Source organism: Herpailurus yagouaroundi, unplaced genomic scaffold (genome assembly GCF_014898765.1).
Source record: "Herpailurus yagouaroundi ecotype Mexico unplaced genomic scaffold, PumYag 201, whole genome shotgun sequence".
In the NCBI taxonomy this organism is placed as follows: Eukaryota; Metazoa; Chordata; class Mammalia; order Carnivora; family Felidae; genus Herpailurus; species Herpailurus yagouaroundi.
The window spans coordinates 5,792,898-5,819,837 of record NW_024412432.1 but is presented as its reverse complement, the minus strand read 5'-3'; the positions used below and the strand labels follow the sequence as shown (position 1 = coordinate 5,819,837).

At 42.3% G+C, this 26,940-nt stretch overlaps 1 protein-coding gene across 5 annotated transcripts in view; it reads left to right on the top strand.

Annotated features, from left to right (window-relative positions):
- The window catches only part of NTRK2 (neurotrophic receptor tyrosine kinase 2), a 337,422-nt gene that overhangs the window by 36,754 nt on the left and 273,728 nt on the right, over positions 1-26,940 (top strand). For all 5 annotated transcript variants that reach the window (XM_040450286.1, XM_040450285.1, XM_040450287.1 and 2 more), the window contains exons 8-11: positions 2,015-2,169; positions 14,547-14,683; positions 15,186-15,318; positions 17,785-18,090. In XM_040450286.1, the coding sequence (XP_040306220.1) occupies positions 2,015-2,169; positions 14,547-14,683; positions 15,186-15,318; positions 17,785-18,090 (731 nt within the window). The remainder of the gene's footprint in view (positions 1-2,014; positions 2,170-14,546; positions 14,684-15,185; positions 15,319-17,784; positions 18,091-26,940) is intronic.

Here is a 26,940-nt window from a genome sequence, read left to right as displayed (position 1 = left end):
CAGGCAGTCGCTTTGGTTCAGACTGTATATATTGCCTGGGTTGTAGGATCCGCCCCTATTCACAAGGAAAACATGCAGAGAGAAGATGCCATTAGTGCAGAGACAAATCAGTGGGTTATAAGGAGGGTTGCCTGGTGCCCCGTATCAACGATGGGCAGTCATTGGAATACACTGAGTTTGCGGAGTTGAAGTGGTAAGCTTTCTCACATAGGAATAGGCACATACAATTTAAGGAAGATGTGAAATGGAATGAGATGCTCAGTGTGAACATTTTGAGCATCACTGCAGGAAATTTCCTCAACGGGTCAAAAATCAGAGCACTGATTTCAAATTCACACATTTCTGTTTTCTCCCTGCAGCATATTTAATCAGTTCTCTAAACACATGTTAATTGTGGGCCTGGTTGCATATTGGACTGGGATGTAGGGAGAAGTTTCTGTGTTCCAGGATTCTGCTCTCTAGTGGGAGACATGGAAGCCTAAGCGAATGAGTGTAATGTGCTCTGACAGTCTCTGGAAGAGGGGTTTGCATGGGGACTGAAGAATTGAACCCCAGCTGTCTGCCAGCGTTGTGTGGTCATTGATCGTTGCAATAGTTACAACTGAAGATCCTTCACTTCTTTAGCCCTTCTGTGGATTTAGTTGTACCTTCTTTTTTTGAAAGATTCTTGACTTTTTCACGTACTTCGAGCGCCAGGAAGCCTCTTGGATTAGTTGAAGTTTAAGCATTGTGGATGTCTTCCCATTGTAGTCTGTCTCTAGTAGCATCAAATCGTATTGTGGTGATGGAAGGATACTTGGAGGCGATCAAGCGGACACAAATTAATTGAGTCTGCCATGACCACATTTTCCCCAAAGAAACTCCTGGAAGAGTCTCTAGGGATCCCGGAGATTCTTAGAACCCAACCAGAAAACCACAGGAGTAAATGATGTTGCAAAGCCTAGGTCCTGTCCTCAAGGAAATCTTAAGTATTGTGGCTAATGCCAGGCAGAGCCTATGTAACGATTGTAAATGGCCTCATTTAAAGGCTCATTACCATAAATGGAATTCATCTTAAATAGGCCACTGAGTATTATAAATAAACATTTAAAGATTTTTTTCTTGTGGTTTTTATTTTCCTCTTGACTACTTCCTCTGTTACCCTTCGTAGGCCACGGGAGTCCAGGCAGCTCGGCTGAGTGGTGGTTTTCTCTATGCAGACCGTCCCACAGCGGGCTGAGTGGCTCAGTCTGGAGCTCACTTGCCCTTGCTGTCAGAAACCCTGAACTTGGTGTGTGTGCGCATGCGTGAGTGTGCATGCGTGAATGTGTGTGTGTGTGTGTGTGTGTGTGTGTGTGTGTGTGTGTGTGTATGTGTAGGAGGTTTAAGAGTCCCTTCCAGGCTGTTGGTCACATTTACTCCAACTTCTTGGCATCCGTTCGGCTGACCTGTGGTTGCATCGTGCAGAAAGCTGGGGGCGCCACCCTCCAGGCTCTAACATTTTAATCTTAGCTTTGTATTTACAGTCTCATTTTAAAGTAAGATGAAATTGCTGTGCTCCCCACTGTAGTTTGAGCTCATTAAATAATAACACTCGAATCTGTAGCCAGGTCAGAAATAAGTGTGTTAGCATTCCTGACAACTGTTAACTATTGGCATCTTGACTTAAGATCTCACTTACTATATAATAGCTGTGATAAATTTGTTATGGCATCTTATTTTTCCCCATCCTATGAGACATCCATTCCTATCCTACATTATAGCTCTTTCTGTCCCTGTCTTGTTTCCCTATTACTCTGAGAGGTTTTGCGTTACTTTGCATCCTTTAGAGTCCATGGGGGTGTTTGCGCCTAGCAGAAGACCAGTAAGTATTAGCTAAATGAATGAATAAGTGTTGTGAGACTGCGCAGGTGGGTATGACTTCCAAACATTGTGGGTCAGAAAGAATTCATAATGTTGTAGTGCTTCATAAACACTAGGGTAGTTAAAACAAAAAAAGAGAAGCCTGATCTGGTTTCATTTTTGTTCTGTGTAGGATCCTGGTGGGCAATCCATTTACATGCTCCTGTGACATTATGTGGATCAAGACTCTTCAGGAGACTAAATCCAGCCCAGAAACTCAGGATTTGTACTGCCTAAATGAAAGCAGCAAGAATATTCCCCTGGCAAACCTGCAGATACCCAATTGTGGTAATTTACTTTCGAATCAATGAATTCTACTTGCTATTAATTATTCTAATTGCCTTGGTGTGGTAGAGAGTCTGGGAGGATTATCACTACCCAGATTTTATATAGTATGCTGTTGAGGTCTCTGGTGAGCTGGGCAACATTTGTATGCAGTGTGGAGAAATCAGCTGGGAACAACTTTGCTGAATATTCTTTGCAAGTAGAATATTAATTCTGAGTGGATGGCTTTAAAGTGCATGGAGAAAAAGTACACTGTTGATTCCTTTGTTTCTTTGTTCGTTTGTCTGTTCATGCATCCATCTATTCATCTATCCATCCATCTATCCATCCATCCATCCATCCATCCATCCATCCAAAAACTATCTGCTAAGAGTGTAATACTTGATTGGCTACGTATTTACTTACCCAGGCCGTGGAGAGGGAAAGATCTCGTGGTGATAAAGTGTCCTCCCAGTACAAGAAAATGCAGATCAATCCAGCACATTCCCTTACACTTGTCTTGCTGCCAGATGTCTGTGTCTCTTGATGGGGCACCACGAATCTGCCCTTATACCTGCTTTTCCCATGTTTGGGCTTCCAGGCTCCTCCTTTATCTTGCCCCCACTCCTCCTCAGCATTTACAACTCCAGAATTTAAGGGGGCACCTTATGACAAAGTCCCATCTTTCTGTGAGTGCCAGTCTATTTGCAAGGAAGGAAAACCCAAATGTTCTGGTTAGGATTTTCCTGCTAAGGACTTCTGTGATGTACCTCCTCGAATACTCACAGATGCGTCGTCCAGCCAGTTAGTTAGCTCACAGTTATATTTGATCTTCTGGCCGAGTGGCTGGTGACAGAGCAGAAAGCCATGTAGCACCTGATTCCTGTCTGTCAGGAATCTGTATATGAACCACGAACATTCGATTCTTTGTTTTCAGAAGACCGTGGTGTTTGGGGTCAATTTTTCTTGAAGGAAAATATAGCTGTTGTTCATTTTTAAAGAGAATGTAATAAAAGGAAAGAGAAGTATTTGTTTCTTACCCTGAAGGGGCTTACAAGACAGCAGTTACTCTTCCCATAGATTCTTCTCTCCCAGAGCCCTTGGGCTTTATCATAGGGGAACCAGGCTTTGTTCTCTTGACAGCTTCCCTGAGCTTTCTTTGCTAGCCAACACTTAAACAAACCCAACCTTTAATATATATCTCCTCCCGATTGAGAAGAGGGCAGCTGTGCTCTGTTCTGGTATAAATTTGCACCACTGAGAGAAATCGCCTGGAGGGACAAGAAATTCAGTGTTGAGTCACCTGGCCTCTTGGCTGGCTCCCAAGTCCACATGGCTGTTGTGACCACATTGGTTCAGCAACCACTGAGAGGAAGAAAGAAAGCGCATCTAAGTCCTGCTCTTAGTTCACAAATGGCCTCTTAATAGACGTCTGCTTTGCCCTTGCCTGAAGCCAGTTCTTTGGGTTTTTTTTTTTTTTTTAAGAATTTTAATTTTTGGCCAACTTGTCTTGACAGCTTTTGGTAATGCGCTGAATCTATAGGGTTATTGATAGACTATTATGATTGGGGGAGGGTAAGGGTAAGAGGGAACTGGTCCTCATTTTTCCTGGTCAGTTTGTCAGTTTTCAGTAAGTTTTTATTTGTTTCCTACAAATTAGTCAACTGTGTGTCTTAGGGGCTTTTGAATTCACTGTCATGATTTGGGAGGCATATGTTTGATGGCTCCATTAGGACCACTGCGTTCATGGTAACATTCACAATTAATTTCAGTGTCAATGATGCTAAAGCTACCTTGTAAAATCATTTCTCTACCACTTTTGTATTCTTAAATTGGTTTGTTGTTTGTTAATTTTTCTTTCTGTCCAAACTTTTTTTTTTACTTATTAATAATTGCCAAATAAGGTCGATACATTTTGTTGTAAAAATAACCTGCATTACACATAAAGCTTGTGTTTTTCTTGTTTTCAGGTTAGTGGTTAGAGATCTGTAATACTCTTTTGAATCATCGCACAGTATTCATGGTGGAATATATCTCAATTACATTAAAATTTCCACATTGTTGGGCATTTAGCTTATTTCTCATTTTTCGTCACTCCAGAAACGTTTCGACGAGTATCCTTACTCTTTGCTCTTTGTACTGTGTACAGATGAAAAGGTTTTTCTGGGATCCAGAACCGGAAGCAGAAGTTTTGGCTTCTATGGTTTGCACATTAAAAAGCAGTTGTACCAAATTATAGCCACTCCAGCAAGGCATGCCTTGATATTAGCAAACTTTTTACTTTTTTGCTTGTCTAAAAACTGGTAGGTCATTGCTTTCTGGTTTGCATTTTCCTGATGACTGTTGAGTTTCTTCTGTGTTTACGGGACATTGTGTCTATTCCTTGATGGATCATCCTTTGCCTATTTTTCTACAGTGTTTTCCTTTTCTTCCATTGATAGTGTTTTTTATTTTATTTTTCTTAATTTGTTTGAAAGCTATACATTATGTTTTTGTTTTTTTGTAAATATATAATGCCCCAATATTCACCGCCCCTATCAAAATGTATTTTTTCTTGTAAGCATCTAGAGATAACACCCAACAAGACAGGAAAAGATACCTTTATTTCTCTTTACTTTCTTGTCCCATCTCTCAGATTGTTGTCAAATAGGATTTTATTTTTAGATTGTTACTTGACTTTTATGAAGATTTACTATGTCTTTGCATGCCATTAAACTCTTGTACCCTACTACCTTTTGGAGCAGCTTTTCTTTTTGCTGGCGTGTAGCCTCTAATATTTCGTTCAGAGAAATTAAAAAAAAAAAATCTTCAAGTCCTCGCCTGGTGGAAACTCAAGACTGTATATTTTCTTCTCAATGGAATTGGCTAAGTATAAAATTCTAGATTCAAACAAATTCCTTTTAGAACTTTGCAGATGTGGTACCGTGTTCTCTTTGTATTCAATGTTGCAGATAAGAAGCTTGAGGCCAGTCTTATGCTTACTTCTTGACAGGTCACCTATGCTTTTCTTTTCCTTCCAGAAGCTTTGAGGATTTTCTCCTTTTCCATGTTATTCTGAAATTTTCACCATCATGTAACTAGGTGTGTGTTTTTATTCTAAAAAAGATTTTGTAAAGTTCTGTTTGATATGCAGCATACTCTTTCAGTGTGAGGGCTTATGTCTGAAGTTCTGGAAGGATTTTCTAATTTATGTAGATGGACGTTTACACTTCCGACTCCACCCTCCATACCTCTCAGCCTTCAGTAGTGTTTCCCATCTGTTTGTCCTTTTGTGTGACATGATGGGAACATTGGTTTACTCATGCTTTGTCCTTCAGCTGTTTCTCCAGATACTGAGTTTCTCCCTTCCAACAATTAATTTTGAATTTCCACAGTCTCTAGTGATTGAGTTTTTCTATGACTGAAACACCCTTTTCCGTGTTGGGGTTCACCGTATCCCCAGGGTGTCAACAGCACCAAGCACTGCTGATTTTCTCTGGTGAGCTTCCTGCACTCATTGCTTCCATTTGGGAGTGGCTCCAACTCTTACTGGATGCTGTGTCCACAGTGAGAGCGTAGCGACAGGATATGTCGCATCTACTCAGTTTTCTTAACCAGTGGCCCCCGTGGCTCAGCTGAAGTGGGGCTCCACTCTGTCCTGCCATCTGCCCCTTGAGTCTTGGGTCAGCCTAGAGCTTCCCTATTGGCTTTTGTGAAGCAAATACTTACATGTCCCTTTGAGGACATGTTTGATTTTCTTTAACCCCACTTTCTCACTTTCTCTTGTTCAGGAGTTTTTCATCATGTTCTGGTTTCTTATTCACTAACACTGGAATTTTAAAAGGTTTTGCAAAATATCTAGAGATTTGAGATCAGAATGGGAAGCTTCGGTTGGGGGTTTAGTCATATGTTACTTTTCTTCATCATGGTTTCCTAGTTTGGGCTCTTTAAAGAGAAGTTGGATTGAGCAGTAGATTGACACTAGGTGGTTGGATATAAATTATTTCTGAAAGTCCATACTACAGGAATCAGAAAATAAGCTACTATCTTTAAGTTAGATAGATGTATTGTTTAGAGCTTGGATTTGTGGTTGGTTGGCTTTTCTTTCAGGTCTTGCCCTTTGCAGACTTTTAAAATATATCTATTGTGTTTAATTACATCACAGTTTCATAGAGTTCAGCTTCACTTTTTTTTGTATGAAACTCTTAACTAAGTCCAAGAGTAATTCATAAGAGTATTGTATGGTCTTGTGTGTTTGTTTCATCATTCTAAACCAATGATTCCCAGTAACTATGACTATTCCATTAATTTGCAACTGGTAACATTTTAATTTCAGTAAGAAAGAGCTGCCGAGATTTCATTCATTCATAAGGTGGGCTTTCTTTAAAAACTTCCCCTTTTACTATTGCACCATCTAAGTATTGTATTAACAAACGCTCTACATTTTTAAAGCAAAAAATACACCCTCTGTGGTGTCTAATGTATCCATTGAACATAATAGGCATTTGATTAATGTTTGCTGAATTCATCAATTAATAAATGCATGAGCCACACATGTTCTATTAATGATCAGGCTGGACCAAATTTTTATATAATGGTATGGATATTTCAGTTAAGATAACTTAAGCGTTTGTGTTATTCTAGCTGAATTATTCCATATTTTAGTATTTTGTAGTTCCCTTTGAAATTTCTGTCATCATCTCATTGTGAAAGTATCTCCCTTTCCTTCTTCTTAGTGATTAACTGAGATTAGTAGGCGGGGCTGGGAAGTTTAATGGCCCTGTTACCATTAGCAGCATGGTCAAAATGTCTCACAGTATTTCTCTAACAGCCCCTCCTGCCGTGAACTACTGTAAATTTATTCATGCTGGGAAACATGTTGTGGTCTGTTTCTCCACTAGGTCCTTTTTAACCTTAGAAAAACTTTATTAATTGCAGCAACAATTTAACTTTATTAAAGGCAACAAAACACATGCATCTCAAGTCTCCACATTAATAAGAAAAAAAAAAAAGGGGGGTCACCACGCACACCGGTTCTGGAGACAGAGATAGAATCACACAAATTTTGTAGAAGGAATATTATTTTGTCCAGTCACTGTGCTGACTTAATAGAAGACCATCCCTGCTACTTTGTCGGTTGATCTTCGACGGTTAGTTTTGCAATGCAGTCTTTTCAATCATTTCCCCTCAGTAAGTGGGATTATTAAAGAACAGTATACTTTATGCTTTGATTATGATTTAAATCTCTGGAAGAGAGTTTCTTCAGGAAGTGTTAGCAGTGGATGGGATGCTCTAAGTAGATGGCGAATATGTTTAAGAAGGGCAATAGTCCTCTGGGTCATATCAAAACAATCCCTGCATCCATTTTACTAGGAGCTAGTTACCACAGAACATGCTAGTCCCACAGTGACTATAAGGTGGTAATTCACTTGATGGTTGGACTGCAGTTGACTGTATAAAACCCCCTTAATGGTCCCTTGGATTGAAATCAGTCCTGCCTTTGGTTTCCTTGTTACGTATAACGACAATTTCAATTTTCCCAACTTTTTCGACCTTGAAGCTTTCAATGTAGAGATTCCTTAAGACACATCAACAAAATATTATTTATGATGGTAAAAGTCAATCCACAGGTACCTGGAGAAGAAGGCTGGTTCCTTGAGGTAAATTGGTTTTACTTAACCGACAAGATTTACTTTTGGTTATTGCCCTGTGGTTTGTAGCATACGTCTGTTAAGCATATTCCTTCCTACAGAGTCCTTCATTGTTTTAAACCAGGAAAATAGACTGATAGCAATTTTGCTTTGTTAGATTATGGGAGATGAAAAGGAAATGCAATGTCAATACTCTGGAAGTTATATTGGTATAACACATTATTTTCTTACCATCTTAGCTGGATAGATTTTTTTTTTTTCTGAAAAGCATATAAAAAGTCTAGTTTATTACTTTGCTTTACTTTTACTTGGGATCAGGTTCTGTCTACTAAAATAAAGCCAACCACACAGTGGATTGTTGTTTTCCTTTATCTTTTTAGGATGGAAAATAAAGCTGGGTTTTTTTTTTTTTTTTTTCTTTCTTTTTTTTTTTTTTTTCTGTCAGCTGCTGACACAGTTTTTGTGTTCAGAAGTTTCCTGGTTGCTGACTCTGTAATGACACAGCTCACAAGCATAGAAGCACCATTTCCATTTTGGGCCTGGAAAGTCACTTTGCTAATTTTCTGTCATTTTTGTAACTGGGTGTAAAGCAGCCACTTCTAAATAGGTCAGGCTCATTCTGGCTTCATTCCTGGTAGTGAAATCTATATGCTTAAGAGAGAGATTGGAAGATAAGCCAACAAGAGAGAAAGTGAGAGGAGAGGAGACACTAGACAAAAATCATAATTTCCTTGAACATTTCATGCATGGAATGATGACCCAACACAGAATGAACAGAGCTCAGGAGGACTAAAACAAGATGAGAAAGAACGTAATCCCTAACTTCAGGTGGCTGCTGAAAAATCAAACCCAAATCGGACCTATGTTACCTACTGCAAAGTTGAGTTAATGATTCAAAATGATTAGAGGTCAGTTTGCCTCACTTATTAGGAAGTGAGACCCTACTTCTTTGTTTCTTCTTTTTTTTTTTAGTGATAGGTCACCTGCATTTATTCTTACCTAATATTTTATTAATAGTGAGCATTTCTTATCCATTAGGAATGGTGACAAAGGACTGGAGGGAATTTGCATACTTTATTTTTATTTATTTTTTTCAATGTTTATTGTTGAGAGCAAGCATGAGTGGGGGAGGGGCAGAGAGAGAGGGGGACGGAGGATCTGAAGCAGGCTCTGCGCTGACAGCTTCGCACAGCAGTGAATGCTATGTGGGGCTCGAACTCATGAGCCATGAGATCATGACCTGAGCTGAAGTCTGATGCTCTACCGACTGAGCCACCTAGGTGCCCTGAGAATCTGCATACTTTCAATTAGTGATCCTAGGAGCTGTAGTCAACACTCTGGAAGTGTGTGCTAATGGAAGGACACAGACGCATGGGAGAGCCCATTGAAGGAGGCTGTGTGTGTTGGTTAAGGCCATGGAGACAGATGAGGGTCAAGGCCAGCTCCCACTCATTAGCTATTTAGTTAGGATACTTGATAAGCTTTAACTTCATTTGGAAATGGGGATACTAATGACTCCTGCTTTCAAGAGTTTTTAGGATGCCAAATAAGGTAATGTGGAAAATATTACAGACGAGGTCTAGCACACATTAAGTACTCAGTAAACATTAGCTGTTAAAGTTATTACGATCATCAATATGAACATTTAGCCTTAAATATATTTTACGTCTAATATTTAAATATGCGTATCTCTTATATTTTGTGAAATTTCTGCAAATAAAAGTAAGAAAGCCACAACGAGATCCCACAGAGAAGTGGTGTACTCAAAAAAGCTGGGGAATATAAGATCAGTGGAAGTGAAATGATTCCTTTAGAGCAGGACTTCTGAGAGCTTTTAATGTGTGATGCGCATAGTGAATGTTCAGTTACAGAACAATACAGAGTTACAGTAGGCTCTTATTTTTTTTAAATCTTAGATATTCCACACCTCCCTCTTTAGCCCCCCACAGAACATCTCAAGGAGTCTGGATTCCACAGAACACATTCTGGGGAAAGTTCCATGGATGAGATGATTGCTCGGGCCCCTGCCAAATTTAAGAATAATAGTTGTAGACACAAAAACCTAGTGAGCAATTGTCCAGCCAACATCTATCATCTAAACAAACCCTTGCTACTCCAAGTGTAGTCTGTGGAACAGAGAGTTTGCTAGAAATGTAGACTTTCAAGGCCCCAACCTAGACCTACTAGAAAGAAGCAGTGATTTTTTTTTTTTAAATGTTTTTATTTATTTTTGAGACAGAAAGAGACAGAACATGAGCAGGGGAGGGGCAGAGAGAGAAGGAGACACAGAATCTGAAGCCAGGCTCCAGGCTCTGAGCTGTCAGCACAGAGCCCGGCACGGGGCTCCAACTCAAGAATCGTGAGATCGTGACACAAGCCGAAGTCAGATACTTAACCAACTGAGCCACCCGGGCGCCCCGAAAGAAGCAATGATTTCAATGAGATCTGCTGGTCGTTTCACATACGCATTACAGTCTGGGAGGCCCCAGTTTCAAGAAAGTCAGTCAGCCTTTCCACCGTGCGGTTGGTGACTTTCTGCCGAGGTCTGCAGGCCGGTGTGTCCTCTCTGAACACATCCGCATCAAGAGACGCGGACACGGAGGTGGCTTTCAGGCTGGGCAGATGGTCATTTCTGATCTCTAGTCAGGTTTCTCCGAGTGCAAGAGGAAGACACGTCTGCAGCTTCAATCAGGATCCCATGACAGTAGTGCTAGAAGCTGTTGGAAGCTTCGCTGAGCTTTGCTCTGTGCTTGTGCCGATTTCAAATCTTATTAAGCCAGGAAGTAGTGCCTGGCAAATGGTTTATCCTGCCTTGGCTGTTCATGCATCCCAATTCATTTTTATTGTGCTAATTAAGCCTCAAGTGATATTTCAAGTACAGATTGTTTTTTCCATTATTGAATCTTTGGCCAGCATATTAATGCTTTAGAATTAACGTGAGTCAGATGCTTACTCATTTGTGGAAGACTTTACATTTAAAAGATCTAGACTTGGCCAATTTTGCACAGATTCCTTTGGAGACTGCTATGACAGGGTGATACAATTTCTCTATAAATAAAGGAGACTCATTCTTCCTTCACAAATAGACACGTAATTATTTTTTAAATGAACTAAATTCTTAGGTTATGGATACGTATTGGTATTTATGTTCTGTGTTAAAATGGATGTACTCAGTCTGTGAAGGAAGTACAATGTAGTGGTGAAGATCTTGAACTTTGGGTTCATATCCCAGGTCTACAGGTACTTGGGCAATTTTGGAAGATGTATTTGACTTTTCCAGAACTCATATTCTTCGTTAAGCAGATGAGGACAAATCCTTAACTCCATGATTCCTTGTAACGATTAAATAAAACAATCATTTAAAGTACTCTAGAGGGGTGCCTGGGTGGCCCAGTCGGTTGAGCATCAGACTCTTGATTTCAGTTCAGGTCATGATCTCACCTTCATCAGATCAAGCCCCGCGTTGGGCTCTATGCTGACAGCACAGAGCCTGCTTGAGATTCTCTCCCTCTTCCTCTGCCCCTCCCCCCCTCAAAATAAATAAATTAATATTAAAAAATACAGTACTAGAAAAGAGTTTCTGGTTCAGTGAATGCCCAAATGCCCAATAAATACTACTACTATTATTGTAATTAAACAAACATTTTTAGAATTGTTAATCATATAAATTTAGGCTTAACCAAAAAAAAAAAAACTAAATTAAATTTTTTTAGGAGAAATTAAGATTATGGCACAGCATTCTCTACTGAGAAACTCTATTTTTACAATCTTTTTTTTTTTTTTTTTTTTTCTGCTCAGGATTTCCAAACTATTACATGCATTTGTAAAAGGTAGGAAATTCATGTCATAGGTTTGTATTCAAGGTGCCAAAAGGGATGCCTCCAGGCTCTCTTGGTGGAGTCTGGCTGGTGGAAGAGGTCATACCTTGAGGACAGGCAGCAGGGCAGGCCCTGGCTCTGTGATCCCTCCAGAATCAATAGATAAATCTCGAAGTCCAAGAACATGGGAGAGGAATCAACAAGGCCCGGAAGGGTGCAAGCTGGAAAGCAGACGGATGAATAGAAACTGAAGTAAATGCTGAAAATGCTGATTACCGGGTTGGCAGCAGCAAAGACTTGGGGACACTTGGTTTGGGATGCAGAGCTGGTACAAGGCTCAGAAAGAAGCAGGAATGCAGGGAGAACCAAACACAGGAGAGTGCTTCAAGTTCCTTGTAGAGCAGTTAAAGCCATTGTCATTCCATACGTTCCAACTGACTGCACCCCTCCCTCCACAGCAGAAAACTGGAGGTTTATTCTCTCTCTTTTTAGTGTTTATTTATTTTTGAGAGAGAGAGAGAGGCAGAGAGAGAGAGAGAGAGAGGGAGACACAGAATCTGAAGCAGGCTGCAGGCCCTGAGCTGTCAGCACAGAGCGTGATGCGGGGCTTGAACTCATGAACGGCAAGGTCATAACTTGAGCTGAAGTTGAAAGCTTAACCAACTGAGCCACCCAGGTGCCCCGGGAAGTTTATTCGCTATAGAGGATCAAACAAAGATTATCAGGAACTCCAGAAAGGGTTGAGGCTGTGAGAGCCATAGAGAAAATGATGGATTTACATACTGAATATTGATATTTCCATCCTTCTTCCTCTTCCGGGCAGGACACTGGTAGAGCATTATCTGAATAATGTGACCAGACCTTGTCCCAAAGTGATCTAATGATACTAAGGTCAGGTGGTATCCAGTTTAAGAAGGCCACTAATACTACTCTACAACGCAGCTGGCAGTTGAATGCACAGTATGTCTCATACCTTGTTCTTAAAGATGTGTGAATGGCCAACAATACCCGCTGTTTGAGAAAAACTTATCATCAGAGAGACAAATACCAAACAAACAGATACAAAAAAAAAAAAAAAAAAAGCGAGAAACAGTGTTGATAAGGAGAGAAGAAACATTCAAAAGATTATTGACGTCTCAAAGAGATCAGGAGATACCACACCCATGAAACAAAGACAGGGTGCCATAAAAATAAAGACCATTCAGGAACAAAAGAAAAGCCTCAGAAGCTAAAAGCACGACAGAGATTGAAAACCTCGGAGTATGAAACTCAGAGTATTAGGGGCCTTTTTGAAACCCCGTGAAAGATACAACATTGCTGTCTATTGGTTGCTGATAGGAAAGGTCCTGAAGAGGTCACACAGGCCACTGACAGCCGGATCTTGTTGGGAAGTCCTTTGCCAGGGGTGGGGACACCCTGAGACCCACCCTGTATAAACCTTGCTCCAGTCCGGTTTCAGTAATAAAGAATAATGGCTTTGTCAGTGGGGATGGCATCGTAGGCGAGGGGTGTATGGCAGTTTTGTGAAGATAGTGGGTCAAATAGGGCAATTCAACGGCTCTTGAAGATGAATGGCCTTTTCTGACCTCTGGGTTACCCCTGAGTTAATGATGTGTCATAGGTCCTTGGGACACAGCTCTCGGGCTGAACGCAGTCCCAAGCAGAGTTTTTGATACCAAGCGCGGGACTAGCTTGACAGGCAGGATGTGACATATCGTTACACTCGCTGGGACGCGCCTTCATGCCGAAAATACTATGAGTCCCATGTGGTTGAAAGCAGTGTAAACACCCACTAGGTGCGATAGTTTAATGAAGTGATAATGGCACCAATAAAGAAAAGCTAGCTTTTGAAATGTGAAAGTATAGATCCACATGACTTGTTTTTTTATCATATCGTGAAGTTTACAACAACCAGTTTTTCTTATGATATTTGGCTATGACTTCTATAGCTTCAGAACATTCTAATACTGTGATGGTCAGGCTTTGTGTCTGAAGAATGCTTTAAGACTATCTTTTTTTTTTCCCCATAATCTGTTTCAAAATTGAGGTCTGGTAGTGAGGTTATGTTTATGAGTTACTTAATGTAAAAAATTGGTTTATCCAAAAAACATAGATGCCTTGCACCCTTTTGTTTTTGACTATAAAAAACTGGGTTATCGGGGCGCCTGGTGGCTCAGTCGAAGTGCCCAGCTCTTGATTTCGGCTCAGGTCATGATCTCACGGTTCCTGGGATCGAGTCCCTCATCGGGCTCTAGACTGACAGTGTGAAGCCTACTTGGAATTCTCTCTCTCTGCTCCTTCCCCCCACCTTGTGCTTGCTCTCTTTTCTCTCTCTCTCTCAAAAAATAAACATTAAAAAAAAAAACTAGATTGGCAACTGTAGAACAGTGAAAGAGAAGACATAGTTTTATAAAGTAGTTTTCTTTAAAGTAAAAAGTTATTTTGCAGTAATAACATTTTTTTAAGTTTTTATTGATTTGAGAGAGAGAGAGAGTGAATGCGTGCATGCATGTGAGTGTGAGCAGGGGAGGGGCAGAGAAAGAGAGAGAGACAGAGAGAGAGAGAGAGAGAGAGAGAGAGAGAGAATCCCAAACAGGCTCCATAGTGTCAGCATGGAGCCCAACGTGGGGCTCGAACCCACAAACTGTGGGATCATGACCTGAGCTGAAACCAAGAGTCGGACGCCAACTGACCAAGCCACCCAGGTGCTCCTGCAATAGTATTTTTAAGAAATGTGCAAAATTTGTTTACACATCTTATTACCTCATATTGTTTGGTTCACATTAAATTTGTAAAGCTTACCAACCTGGCACTTTTTCAGATCACCATAAATCAGTCTCAGAAAGTAAATAATTACGAGTTCTAAAGCATAAAGAGTTTTCAATTTGTTGCTATTTTGATAACGCATCGAACTATTTATATGTATCTCCATTTACTTTTTGTTGTTCTGCAGGTTTGCCATCAGCAAATTTGGCCGCACCTAACCTCACTGTGGAGGAGGGAAGGTCTATCACATTATCTTGCAGTGTTTCAGGCGATCCAGTTCCGAATTTGTACTGGGATGTCGGTAATCTGGTTTCCAAGCATATGGTAAGGCTTTTGTTTGGCTCTGTGTTCAGAGAGAGATGAGAGTGTCTCAGAACTTGAGATTGTATTAATCTAGTGATGATCGTTTAATATTTTATAGGGCCAGAAAGAGAAATTTACACTGTGTTTGATGTACATTTACTTGCTATTTATTCTTTTAGTTAACAAAGACTAGTGCAGGTTTGCATTTTCGTTGTGTATACCTACTAGATTAGAGTCTCTGTGTCTCTGGTGAGCTTCTTGCGACCCTGTGAGCAAGGTGAGGGGCGCTCCTTGGGCTCTTTTCCCTTGGAGAAAGGTAGGTAAGAATTCAAAGATTAAATCAGCGCATTAAACCATTGTAATCTAGAGAAGTAGAATAGCTCCTGATTGGTTCCTTTGCCTGGCCCCAAACCTTTTCTAATGGTATAGATTTCTTTCTTTCGTTAGGGGGAGACACCCCAAATCTTTTCACTTTGGCATCAGTTGTGATAAAGATTATTTTTGTCTGTTAATTCATTTGTAGAATGAAACGAGCCACACACAGGGCTCCTTAAGGATAACTAACATTTCATCTGATGACAGTGGAAAGCAGATCTCCTGTGTGGCAGAAAATCTTGTAGGAGAAGACCAAGATTCTGTCAACCTCACTGTACATTGTACGTAATCAGACCGGCCTGTGTTTTTAATCGCAAACAATCGCGGACACACCTGCATTTGTCGTTGGGCACTCTGGGTGCTGCTGAAGTGTGTGAAAAAAAAGTGTGTGCTGTGTTCTGTGTGCAGTTTTTAAAGAGATATCAGCCTCTGTCACATGTTCTGTTTCTTCTCATCCCTCTTACTGGTGCATGTCTTTCTTTTAAGCTGCTTTTTTGATCTTAAACTTGTCCTCTTGTGCCTTCCTCCCCTTCCCCCCCCCAACCTTTTTTTTGGATAGAACATATTTTGAACTGGTTATCATTCTCTTGTTAATAAGTTTTAGCTTAATTTCTGCCAAACCAGTTCCTAAAATTCTTTTCTCCATAAAAGCCATATGAAGATTTAAAGTTATACCACCTAAAGTATCAGGCTGGCTGTTCACAAACACCCAATTGTGCCATCGATGCAATAAAACCTCATTAGTTTGACATCAGGTTTCTGTGGGAAGGTTGGTGGTGTCTTGTTTAAGTTATTGAAAATTGTTATTACCCACAGAACATTTTTATTATTGTTTTAAATTTCTGTATACATTGCAACTAAGATACAGGACACTAATCCTTCTTCAGCATACGTGTGTTATTTCCCAGTGTTGTAAACAACACAATACGTAGCTTCACATTCCAGATTGTGGCGTTTAGGGTGAACATGTATTTGGTACAAATCACATATACTTTGCACATTGTTTCAAATTCTGAGCTGGCGTGGTATAAATTAATGAGGCGTTACTGTATTTGGGTCAGGGTTTGGATGAGAGAAACACGAGTGTGCACGTGTGTGTGTATGAATATACATTATACACGCGTAGACACATGGTATCGATACACTGGCTAAGGTTCACCCGTGGCGCACATTCAGTGTGTGATTGTTGGAGTGCATGATTATGGTCACCAACTGTAAGTCCTTTGTCACTGTCAGTACTACCTCTGTGCCTAGTAGGTACTGGACTCATAATTTCTCATCATTTCGACCCACCCAGAAGCCTGAAATCAATGCTATCCCCAAACATACGCAACCAGCTTCCAACTTTATGTCCTTAAATCAACACCTCACCAAAAGCTCATTTGAGCATGGTGGAAGGAATATGTGGGCCCTGGGCTTGGGGGCCTGGGCTGGTGGGAGGAAGGTAAGTGTTGCCCCTACCCCAATGGGGTCCTTGTATTTGTAACACAGAACTACAAATAAGGATGCTCAAATTCAAAGTCCTCTCAGTTAATATCTGTGGTGTTCACCATGGTCTGAAGAGTTGACCTTATCTATCACAATCTAGGTAAAGAATAGAAGGAATAAATGGTGAATAATTTTAACAACTGAGATAGGCTTGGTAGTGAGCCTGGTCAAAGTGTATTTGTTAGCAAGTTGTGACTTTTCTCCCTCTTTGTGTGATGAACATGTACAACTGGGAAGCAAAGCAAGGACGGAAGGGCTGCGGGGTTAGGTGTCAGGAGACCCGGATCCTTGTTCCAGATCCGTCTCGCTCCCTAAAACTGACCAAGTCATTTACCCTCGCTGGACTTAGGTTTCCTCACCTGAAAAATGATGCTCTTAGGGCTCTGGAGGTATTTTCTAGTCCTTAATTGTATCATTATCAAAGTCAGACCACAATAAAATAAACAATTATGGGGGATTTTAAATACCCTCACTCAGGATAAGTACTCTGTTTAAAAATGCTACTTGAGTGTTTGTTTCCCCAAAGTGTAAAGTGCTTTATTTTTCAAGTTAAAGTGGTCTCTAGGTTGTTTGTCTAGGGTTGGACAGAACCCCAGACATTTAAAAAGGATCAAAACATTGACTTCTGAAATCCTAGCAAAAGTGCAGCGTACTGTCATGAAATGTGATACTTTTAAAGAGCATTTGCTATTGGCAATCAGTGAGAAGTACCAGCGGATCATACTTTATAATAATCAATCAGCATTGGCAGCAGCAGTCCCCGCCTTGGTCAGTTTGCTCCGTTTTAGATAAGCTGTGTGAGATCCGTGCTGCAGGCAAGATTTCCAAAGTCGTTTCATTATTTGTGTTGTTGAGTGAAGTATTGCAGAAACGGTGGCCCTCAGCTTTCTGGTGATGAATCTACGTAATATCAAAGCATATGTATTAGAAACCAAAGTTGACTTCCAGTGAACCCTTTCTGCTGTCAGAAATCTCTGCGATCTGTTTGGAGCTGGTTCTCACACTGCGAAATTTGAAAAACGACTATGGTTCGTGGGTCTTAAGTATGAGGAAAAGAGTCTCTTTGAAGCTGTCTGTAGGGAGTTCGATCAGCCTTGATGGTGATTCGAAATATTGTTGGATTCCAGAGTCACTGGTCCTGTATTTTCTTAAACCAAACAGTTCGTTGAATAAGATCCCCCCGCTGATGACACAGATATCTGGAGATGGGGAGAATTCTGAGCTTTCTGATGCTATTAACTTTCTCTTTTTCAATTTAGTTGCTCCAACTATCACATTTCTCGAATCTCCAACCTCAGACCACCACTGGTGCATTCCATTCACTGTGAAAGGCAACCCCAAACCAGCTCTTCAGTGGTTCTATAACGGGGCGATACTGAATGAGTCCAAGTACATCTGTACTAAAATCCATGTTACCAATCACACGGAGTACCATGGCTGCCTCCAGCTGGATAATCCTACTCACATGAACAATGGGGACTACAAGTTAGTAGCCAAGAACGAGTATGGGAAGGATGAGAAACAGATTTCTGCTCACTTCATGGGCTGGCCTGGAATCGTAGATGGTGAGTACCTGATGCTTTTGTATCCGGGGAGAGGATAGGGTGTATCACTCAACTATTGACAACATCATGCCTTCAACAAACCACCTGCAAACCCAGGGGCTGAAAACACCATTATTTAGATTTGCTTGTGGGTCAGCTGGGGTTTTGTTCCATATGCCTTTATTCTGGGGTGCAGGTGAAGAAATGGCAGCCACACAGGAGGTCTGCTTCTGAGTGGCAAGTGCCGATGGCAGGAGGGCAACTAGAAATAGGCAAAGCTTCTCAAGGCCCAGCTTCCGCAGTGGCACGTGGTCTCTTCAGGCTGTATGCCACTGGCCAGAGGAAGCCATAGGGCCACAGCCAAGTCCAGGGGCAGGGACTCATACTCCCAGGGAAGTCATGGGGCGGGGGGAATGAATCATTTTGGACAGTAGTGTGATGTGCACATTATTTTTATCTCAAGTGTTCAGTGACATTTTGTACCCATCGTGGCAAAACTCATGCAAGATGTACGTAGGTGAACCGTGTTTGGTTGGCTCATGAACTACTGAAGATGTATTTTCTAGCCCCTTACCCGCTTGGAATTCAGAATCCTGCCCTCTCACCGTGGACGAGAAACCAGGTTCTTAGAATGTTTTGCCTACCTGGGCTGAGTGGTGTCATTCATTTATCAGATCCTGAATTGTTTTTCTAGGAGGTAATAGTTCCCATCTGACCAATGGTTTGGGATGCCGGCAGGCAAATTGCAATGTGAGCCCCAGCAACAGCGGGGACAATTGCCGTGCGTTCATCTGCTTCTGATGCTGTTGTCCGGTGGAGTATTCTTACTTGTTGGGTCTTGTTGCCCAGATGCTGGATGACACTGTGGAGGCCGAGGCCTGTTTGGACATTGGGACCTGTACATGAGTAGAATTCGCTGTAATGATTCTCAGTTCGTGAGGGCCACACAAAGATGGCTTGGCAGTGGGAAGGGAAGACAGCAGTTTGGCGGCCCGTGGGGCAGGGGCGGCGTGGGCGGCATGTGCTTGTGGGGCCCAGAGGGCAGTCCCACGGACAGAGATGATGCATACGGAGCCCCCTTCAGCAAGTAGTGAGAATGTAGTTAGTGCCCATTACATAATAAGTCTGTCATTACACTGGTGTGTATTAAATAGCTTTTTAAGTGCACAACCTTCCTTAGCATGTTCAAAATGTTATTTGAATTATGTGAGTTTGATTTACAAACAGCCTTTCAGGAGCACATAAAACAAGCTGTGTTTGGATGCCTTACCCAGACACCCCTGGCAGTTGTCTTTTCCATTAAATCTTCCTCTTAATTGAGAGTTGAGCTGCTTGGCTACATTTGCTGTAGTAAATCTCTAGATTACTCTCTTTCTTCCTGTGTGTTTCGGGGAATACAGCCTTATCGTTAAATCCAGAGATTCTGCTTGGGGACACTTGCTTTATGTTTGTTTTTCAATAAACATTTTATTTATGAGTCATTTTCGATGCACAGAAAAGTTGCAAAGACAATACAGAGTCTTTGGACACCTCTCACCCAGTTGTTACTGTCGTGAACATCTCTCATTACCGTGGTATGTTTGTCAAAAGTAAGAAACCGACATTGGCACATTACTATTCACTAAACTTCAGACTTGATTTGAATTTTGCCAGCAGCTGCCTTTTGAAACCGTTGGGAGGTGAACTTGATTCAGGGTGAGGGTCTGGCATTGGAAAGTTTTAGAAGTGGTTTGTGTGCTTTGATATATATGCTCAGTTCTTCCAGGGGGAAGCCAGTAACTTCTATTTAACATAGAGGTTTGATGTATTTTTCTTTGGAACATTTCTGTATGGTGCCAGTCTTTGGTAGAGCTTAACTCTTCTCATCCATGTGGCCTCCTTTTTATGGATCACTTTTGTTAGTTTTAACTTCACTAATGATAGGAAAGAAGTGATTTCTGGTACAAGAATAACTTAGTGTCTCAAATACTCCCTTTAAAGGAAATCATCACTGATCAAAAATAAAAGTTGAGGTTAATTTTATAAAGATGTTTGTTCTCTCCTTCTTCTTGTTTGTTTACTTGTTTTGGTCAAGTCTTTAAAATAGAGATATCTGCTTTTAGAAATGATTTTTTTCCTCTTTAAGTATTTACTCAAGGACCAGCTATCAGGGAGTAATAAATGAAATGGAAATAAAAGAGCCTTGGTCCAGGGTGATAGTGGATATAAATGGCCCTAGTGGGCCATAAACCAGTGTGACCAATTAGAGATTGACCTCACTTGGCTTGTGTTTTAGAATCTTTGGTATTTATGAGATTTGGAACCATAGCATACAGATAATGGCCTTTTAAAGAATTGCTTCCTTTCCCTCTTACCCTCCTTTAAAACTAAAGAAAAATAAACAAATAACAAATCTATATATATTTCCCTGCCGGCCTAAAGTCTACAAGTTTAGGATGACAAGTCAAGTGTAGGTCTATATTCCTTCAGTATTTCAGTATTTCAGTTATTGTCACATAGTAATTGGTAAGAAGTTTACTTTTTTACAAATCTTTTTGATAAGATGCTTCAGCTACAGTTTTTCTTTCTTTCTTTCTTTTTTTTTTTTTGGATGAGATGCTTTTCTCTTTCTTTTCTTTTTCTATTTTGTTTTTTGCATTGCAAGTTAACTGGCTTATGAGGAAGCTGGCAGCCTGGGATCAGTGAAGTAGGGTTACTCTTCCATATGCAGCCAGGAGAATTAAAATGGCAGCTCAGCTCAGAACTGGGACTTGTGTGGAGTAGTCACCTTGCAAAGGAATTCACTGTCTATTTGTAGATAGAAAGTGAACAGAGTTGAAAGAAATTAAAACAGAAATAAAAACAAAGAGGGGCACCTGGATGGCTCAGTCGGTTGAGCATCCAACTCTCGATACCGGCTCAGGTCATGATCTCACAGTCATGAGTTAGAGCCATGTCGGGCTCTGCGCTGACAGCACGGAGCCTGCTTGGGATTCTCTTCCTCCCTCTCTCTCTGCCCCTCTCCCACTCTCTCCCCCTCAAAATAAATAAGTAAACTCAAAAAAAAAAAAAAAAAAGAGAGAGAAAGACAAAGAAAAAAAGTCCCTAAAGCAAAAAGTTGGTGAGCTTTTTGGTGAAGAATGTAGTTACAGCCCCGATTGCCTTTATTACCGCCTGCAATGGAAACCGTGGATGCGGTGGGAGACACTCTCCTGCTTTCTGCGTGGAGAAAGGATGGGCAGAGAGACCTGGAGCCAGCATCAGCCAGATCAAGAGGGTGCCACCCGCAGGGTGTGAGTCCGTCGGTAAAGATCGCCCTACAGTGTCTCTCCAGAGTGCTGGGACCTTGCAGACTCCGATACCAGACCCAGCCAGGGTGCTAACGAGGAAGGACAGGTGTTCTCAGACCTTCGGGTATCAGCAGGGCCCCAGACACAAAGCCAGTGCCTTCCCATCTGTTCATCACTGGCAACCTGGCCGGTGACTGAGAAAGGGAGGAAAGACTTTCCCAAACTCCAGACACCAGATTGATCATTTGGGATCCCACGGTTAGAAGTGAACTCCGCTCAGGTCAGTTTTGGGTTACGTTTAAAGCACAAAACTCAACTTGTAGTTTCCAAATGAAATTTAGGGAACGATAGCGTTTATCTTTTTCAACACGCCGAGGAACGCGGCTTGTAACAATCAAACTAATTTTATTTCGTTTTTATTTTCCATTGTCCCTGGAACACTTATTTATTCACTAAGAATAATCTTTTCTGGCTCCTGAACACTAGGGCCCGGCTCCCTGTTGTGCATTAGAATCAGCTGGGGAATTTTAATTGTGATTTCATTATTTAACACACATTTCTAGGGCCCACGTCCAGTAATTCTGATTCAGTGGCTCCCGGACGAGGCTCAGGCTTTCACATTTTCTGTTTTTAAGGTCTTCAGTGACTCCAGTGTGCAACCAAAGGTGAAAATGGTCTGGATGAGAGCCCTGACCCAAGTGAGATTTTTCTGCTCGTTGTTGAGTAACAGACAATCCTTTGGTCACTTTAGATTGCAGGCAAAAATCTCAATTGAGAAATAGCATGTCCTATCTGAGTTAGAAGTCAAAACTCTGGACTTGAGTTAAGTCCAGTCCAGGCCAGCACGATGTGTGTGTGTGTCCAGGGGTGGGGGTGGGGTGGGGGGTGAGGGGGTGGAGAGGCGGGGACGGGGTGCTGGAGGGAGATTGCAGAGCTGGCTAAGCAGAATTCAGGCCCTCTGTTACCTGAGTAGAAGGGAGTGGGCACGGGGGACAGGTGGCAGGCAGGTGTGCTCAGGGCGTGTGTTCAGTGCTGATTCACAGACCTTCCTGGATCGTTTTGTGGGATCTTGGTGATTCCTGTCTCTGCGGGCCTCTCTCCAGGGAGTCCGTGACAGGAAGCAAACATGTCTCTATTCCAGCTGGTGGAAGCAACTCCTTCCTCAGAACCCAGGAATGCAGCTTCGTGCTGCTGAGATCCCTCTGCTCCTCCAGGGGGCTGTTGTCAGGACAGACATTCTCTCACGCCACCTCTGTCTGGTCCATGGGGAGCCCTCGTGGTCCCTCGTCTTGACACCTCCAGCCGTATAGGTTGAACGCAAATGCCACCTGCATCCTGCCTCCATTGGTTGCTTTCACCTTCTCTGGTAGGAGGCAGGTACTTGGCCTCAGAGCCTTCTGCCTGCAGGGAACCCGGTTTGGGTTCTCAGAGTGCTGTGGTGGAGGCCCCATGGCTATGTGGAAACTTCTGTGTAAGTCCTGAATGAGCACCTTCTGTCTTCTTTGGGACCTCAAAAGTCTCAGTGTGAAGCAGAGGTTTCAAAGGACATGGGTCCAGCTTTCATTCGTCTCCTTTGTGAGTTCTGCAGTGTTATTCTCTCTTTAGTGGGCACTGAGCAGATCACTAACAACGTACCCATTCCTCACTTCGCTTTGTGTTTGTCCTCTGAGGCCATTAGGGAGAAACTTTCTACCCAGAACTGCTTTTCTCTCAGCACTGCTTTGTCCTCCCTTACCCAGAGGCTCAGGCTTGCCCAGAGAAGACCTCAAGACTGCCACTTGACTACACGAACTTTCTAGACTTGGCGCTCTAAGGAGAAAACTAAGTCACAGTTTGGTTCCTGGAGAGGGTAGGAAAATGTAAGCTCCTTCTGGTGTCCAAGTTCCTTCCCCCTCAGAGGTATGCCACGGGGACAAGACGTCTCCTGCCCTCACCCCTAATGTTTATTGCGGTCACTGCCAGAGAGTACCCACCCCCCTCGGTGTTTGGGTATCTAGCTATTTTTTAGGTTTGCTTTATGTTTCATTGTAAAATGGCCATCTTCTATGCCCACTGAGGTCTTTTGACTTCAGTCAAACTTCTCACGGAGTTATAAATCAGGGCTTCTCAGACTTCAGTGAGCATACAGCTCTCCTGGAGATCCTGCTAAAACACAGATTCTGATCTCATGAATTTTGGGAAGGGTCTCAGATTTTGTATTTCTGACCACCTCCCAGCTGATGCTGCAGGTCCCGGACCACACTTTGCCCAGTGAGGGGGGTTCCCTTCTGCCCTGCGGAACCTGGGGGAAACCACTGGAAGGACCGCATAGGCATCTGCCAAGATGGCTGTACTGACTCCTTGTGGATATCGACGAGTAATAATGATAAAGATACAGAAGAGTTTGTGCACAGAGATGCACTCTAATTGGGTTTGGCAAAAGGTAGGATGAATTCAATGTGTTGGCTTCAGGAGGCTTAGGGAGACTGGATAAAGGAGAAACCTGGTGCGGCACTCACAGAGGGAACGCGGGACTCTCTGGGGAGTCTCCCAAATTTCTGCTGTATGCTAGTTAGCCGATAGGACAGAAATAAGACTTACCTAAGATGAAATTGATCCACTACATGGCTGTCCTTGGAAAAGCCTTCTCGGGAACACAAAGGTGTGCGTGAAGACTGGGTGAAGGTTAGAAGTGGTGAGTGTGTCTTTTCAAGTAGAACCGTGACCAGAAATTAATGGCAGAGAGATCGCTTGTGAGTGTCACCAGGAAGAAATGTGGGGCCTTCGCCAGCGTCTTGGGATCAGCCGGCGTGAGTTTCAAGAATTTTCAAGGTCGGCTATTTCCATCATCGTGAACACGTTGATCGTTCAAGGGTAGATTCTTTTATCGAAATCTCCCCCGAGTGATTAATACTTTAGGCTTGGCACAAGCCTAGCCCGAGCACTGGGTGATAAAATACCCGTGCTCTAAAGCTTCTCAGTCTTCAGGCAGTACATAAAGAGTGTCTCTGTGGCCCACTCATTCAGGAAGAATGTCACAGCTCAAGAATGCTCATTCACACAAGCAGTGGGAGTGAGTGACTTATGCTTCCTAATTCGGGAGCACTTGCCTCCTATGCACAGTGTGCGTCGGGAGCAAACTATAAATATTGGAAGATTTTTCCCCACAGCTTCTCATTCGTGCTGTTTTATCAAGAGATTCATGACGTCTGGATGAACTGGAGCTCTCTGCAGTACTTAGAGTTGCCCCCAAACTGGCAGATTTAGATTTGGTGTACTTGGGCCAAAGAATGTAGGGAGAGGAAATTTCTCTAAATGTTACACTTTAAGAAAATATAAAGCCCCCCCACGACTCGCTCTCTGGCCCTTTGTCGGGACCCGTTTCTTGTCCTGGGAGTGGAAGGAAAGGAAAGTTTGACCTGCTTTTCTGTCTTAAATAACCGAGAAGACTATGGTTTGGCTATAGGCTCTTAATAATCGCGATAATTAAGATTTATACTTAAATAGTTCTTTAGGTCTCAAGAGTACTAACGTTAATTAATTATGCTTCCCAAAGCTCCTGACGGGTTGCCAGAGCCAATGCTGTTATCCTCTCCTGAGGTATGGAACATTCCTTTGTCACAGGAAAAGTGAAGAGACCCCCTGATGCTGCATAGCACGTTAGAGGTTCAGCCAAAAATGAAACCCGGACATCCAAACCCCTAGTGTGTTGGGGCCCTGCCGTTCAGGAAAGGAAGAGGAGAGGTATCTGGAAGTCAGAAGGAGGGACTTCCACGAGTTACACAACACTGTTGACAAACCAAGGACGGGACGGTTGATTTGAAAAGAACGAATCATTTGCTATTTCTTTATCGTATGGAATTCTTTGAAATATTTTTCACGATCACACTAAGCAGAGTCTGAAAATAGATTTGAGAGAGAAGTCTCTCTCTTTTTGTTTTAAGACATTAGAGAGAAACTGAACGCTGAAAGGAAGGAAACAGATGTGTCTCCTGGCCTCCATCATTACTTCCATCTTTGCAGTGGGATGGAAAGGGAAGCCTACCTGCCCTTCCACAATTTTTCTTTATCCTACATGTGTGCTTTTCCTTTAATAGTGGAGTCTTAACAGTTAAAAAGCCATGGAGTTTTACTCATAAAGACTTACATGGAGTCAGAAGATTTACTCATGAGCTATAACAGATTAGAATATAGAAGCTCCAAAGCCCTCTCTTTAAAAGCAGTTTAGCATGGAGGATGGTGAGGGGCTTTGGTTTGATATTGTTGGGGAGAAAGTGACAGTATCATCCATGCTTAGAAACCTTTAACGTCCCTGAGGTCTGTCTTGTGGAGGTGCAGACATCACACGCGCCATCTGGAGCTCTGTCTGGAGTGCGTGTGGCCACAGGACAGTCCCCAGGGTTTTCACTGGGAGTGCTTCGGGCTGCACCTGTTAGTAGTGGTCCCCAAATCCTGACAACACGCCTTAGGTCAAGGGCCAAGCACAAATGAGTGTAGCGTCTGCCGACGCTCCACAAACTCTTCAGAAAATGGACTTGGAACATGAGACAAGCAACCATTTGTGCCTGGCGTGCACTTTCTTTGGGCTGGGGAGTAGCTGCTGTTTCCACACTGGAGCCAGCTGGGCGGGGGGGGGGGGGGGGGACGGGGGTAGAAAGTGGCCCGCTGCTTGTCTGGAATGGAGTGGGGTTGATGGAGTCCCTGAGTTTCCTTATTTATTTATTTATTTATTTATTTATTTATTTATTTATTTATTCTGGAAATTCCCATATTTTATTCCGGTGGTTTTCAACATGAAGCTTTAGGGCTTAATGCTGCCTCCTGCTGCCTAAATCTGAGATTTCTTGCTTGACGAGCTACGGGGATGGTATTCAAGGAAGCAGAACTCTGCTCAGATGCCCCGTGTAAGCAAGCACATTACTCATTCACCAGTCATTCACTCTCTCTGGGCCAGCTTTTGTTTGCCTTTCCTCGTCCACCTTTTAGTCCTGAATATCTCAAACAGGCATTTTTACCCTTATACATAATGATATATAATGAACATATTTAAGCCACTTAGAAATTAGACTTAAAAATGGCAGGATATTTTCCCAATATGACCATTGCCAGAAGTCTAAGAAAGAAGCGGTAACTTTGTCCCATGTCCGCATTTAACATCATGTTAACAACTGCCCTACAATTGGAGTATAAACACCACGGGAGGTTAACTTGACTGAGAAGTTGCTAGAAGCAAAATTCTGTTTGATGAGCTGGGATTAGCTGGAGTGCCGTGACCCTTGTTTTTCATAAACTTTAGGTCTGTGTATCTTCCCAGGCACCAGCTTCTTAAACCTTTTTACACAGAGACATTTCTTTATTGTAGCGAGTGGACCTTCATCAGACACAGTATGGTATGGTTGGCGGGGCGGCGGGGGGGAGGGGGAACACCTTATTGTTCCTCCCACATTGTCTTCCCGTGAGTTTTGTAATCTTGCGCTAAATTTGAGTATTCCTGACAATGAAAGGAAAGTGACAGTACTTCTCATACATCTCGAAAAAATGAAGTTAGGAAAATATAGTAGTCTTCTGACAGTGTAGATGTGACCTAACGGTTTTGCTGGTGAACTTGGTAGGAAAGGCATCC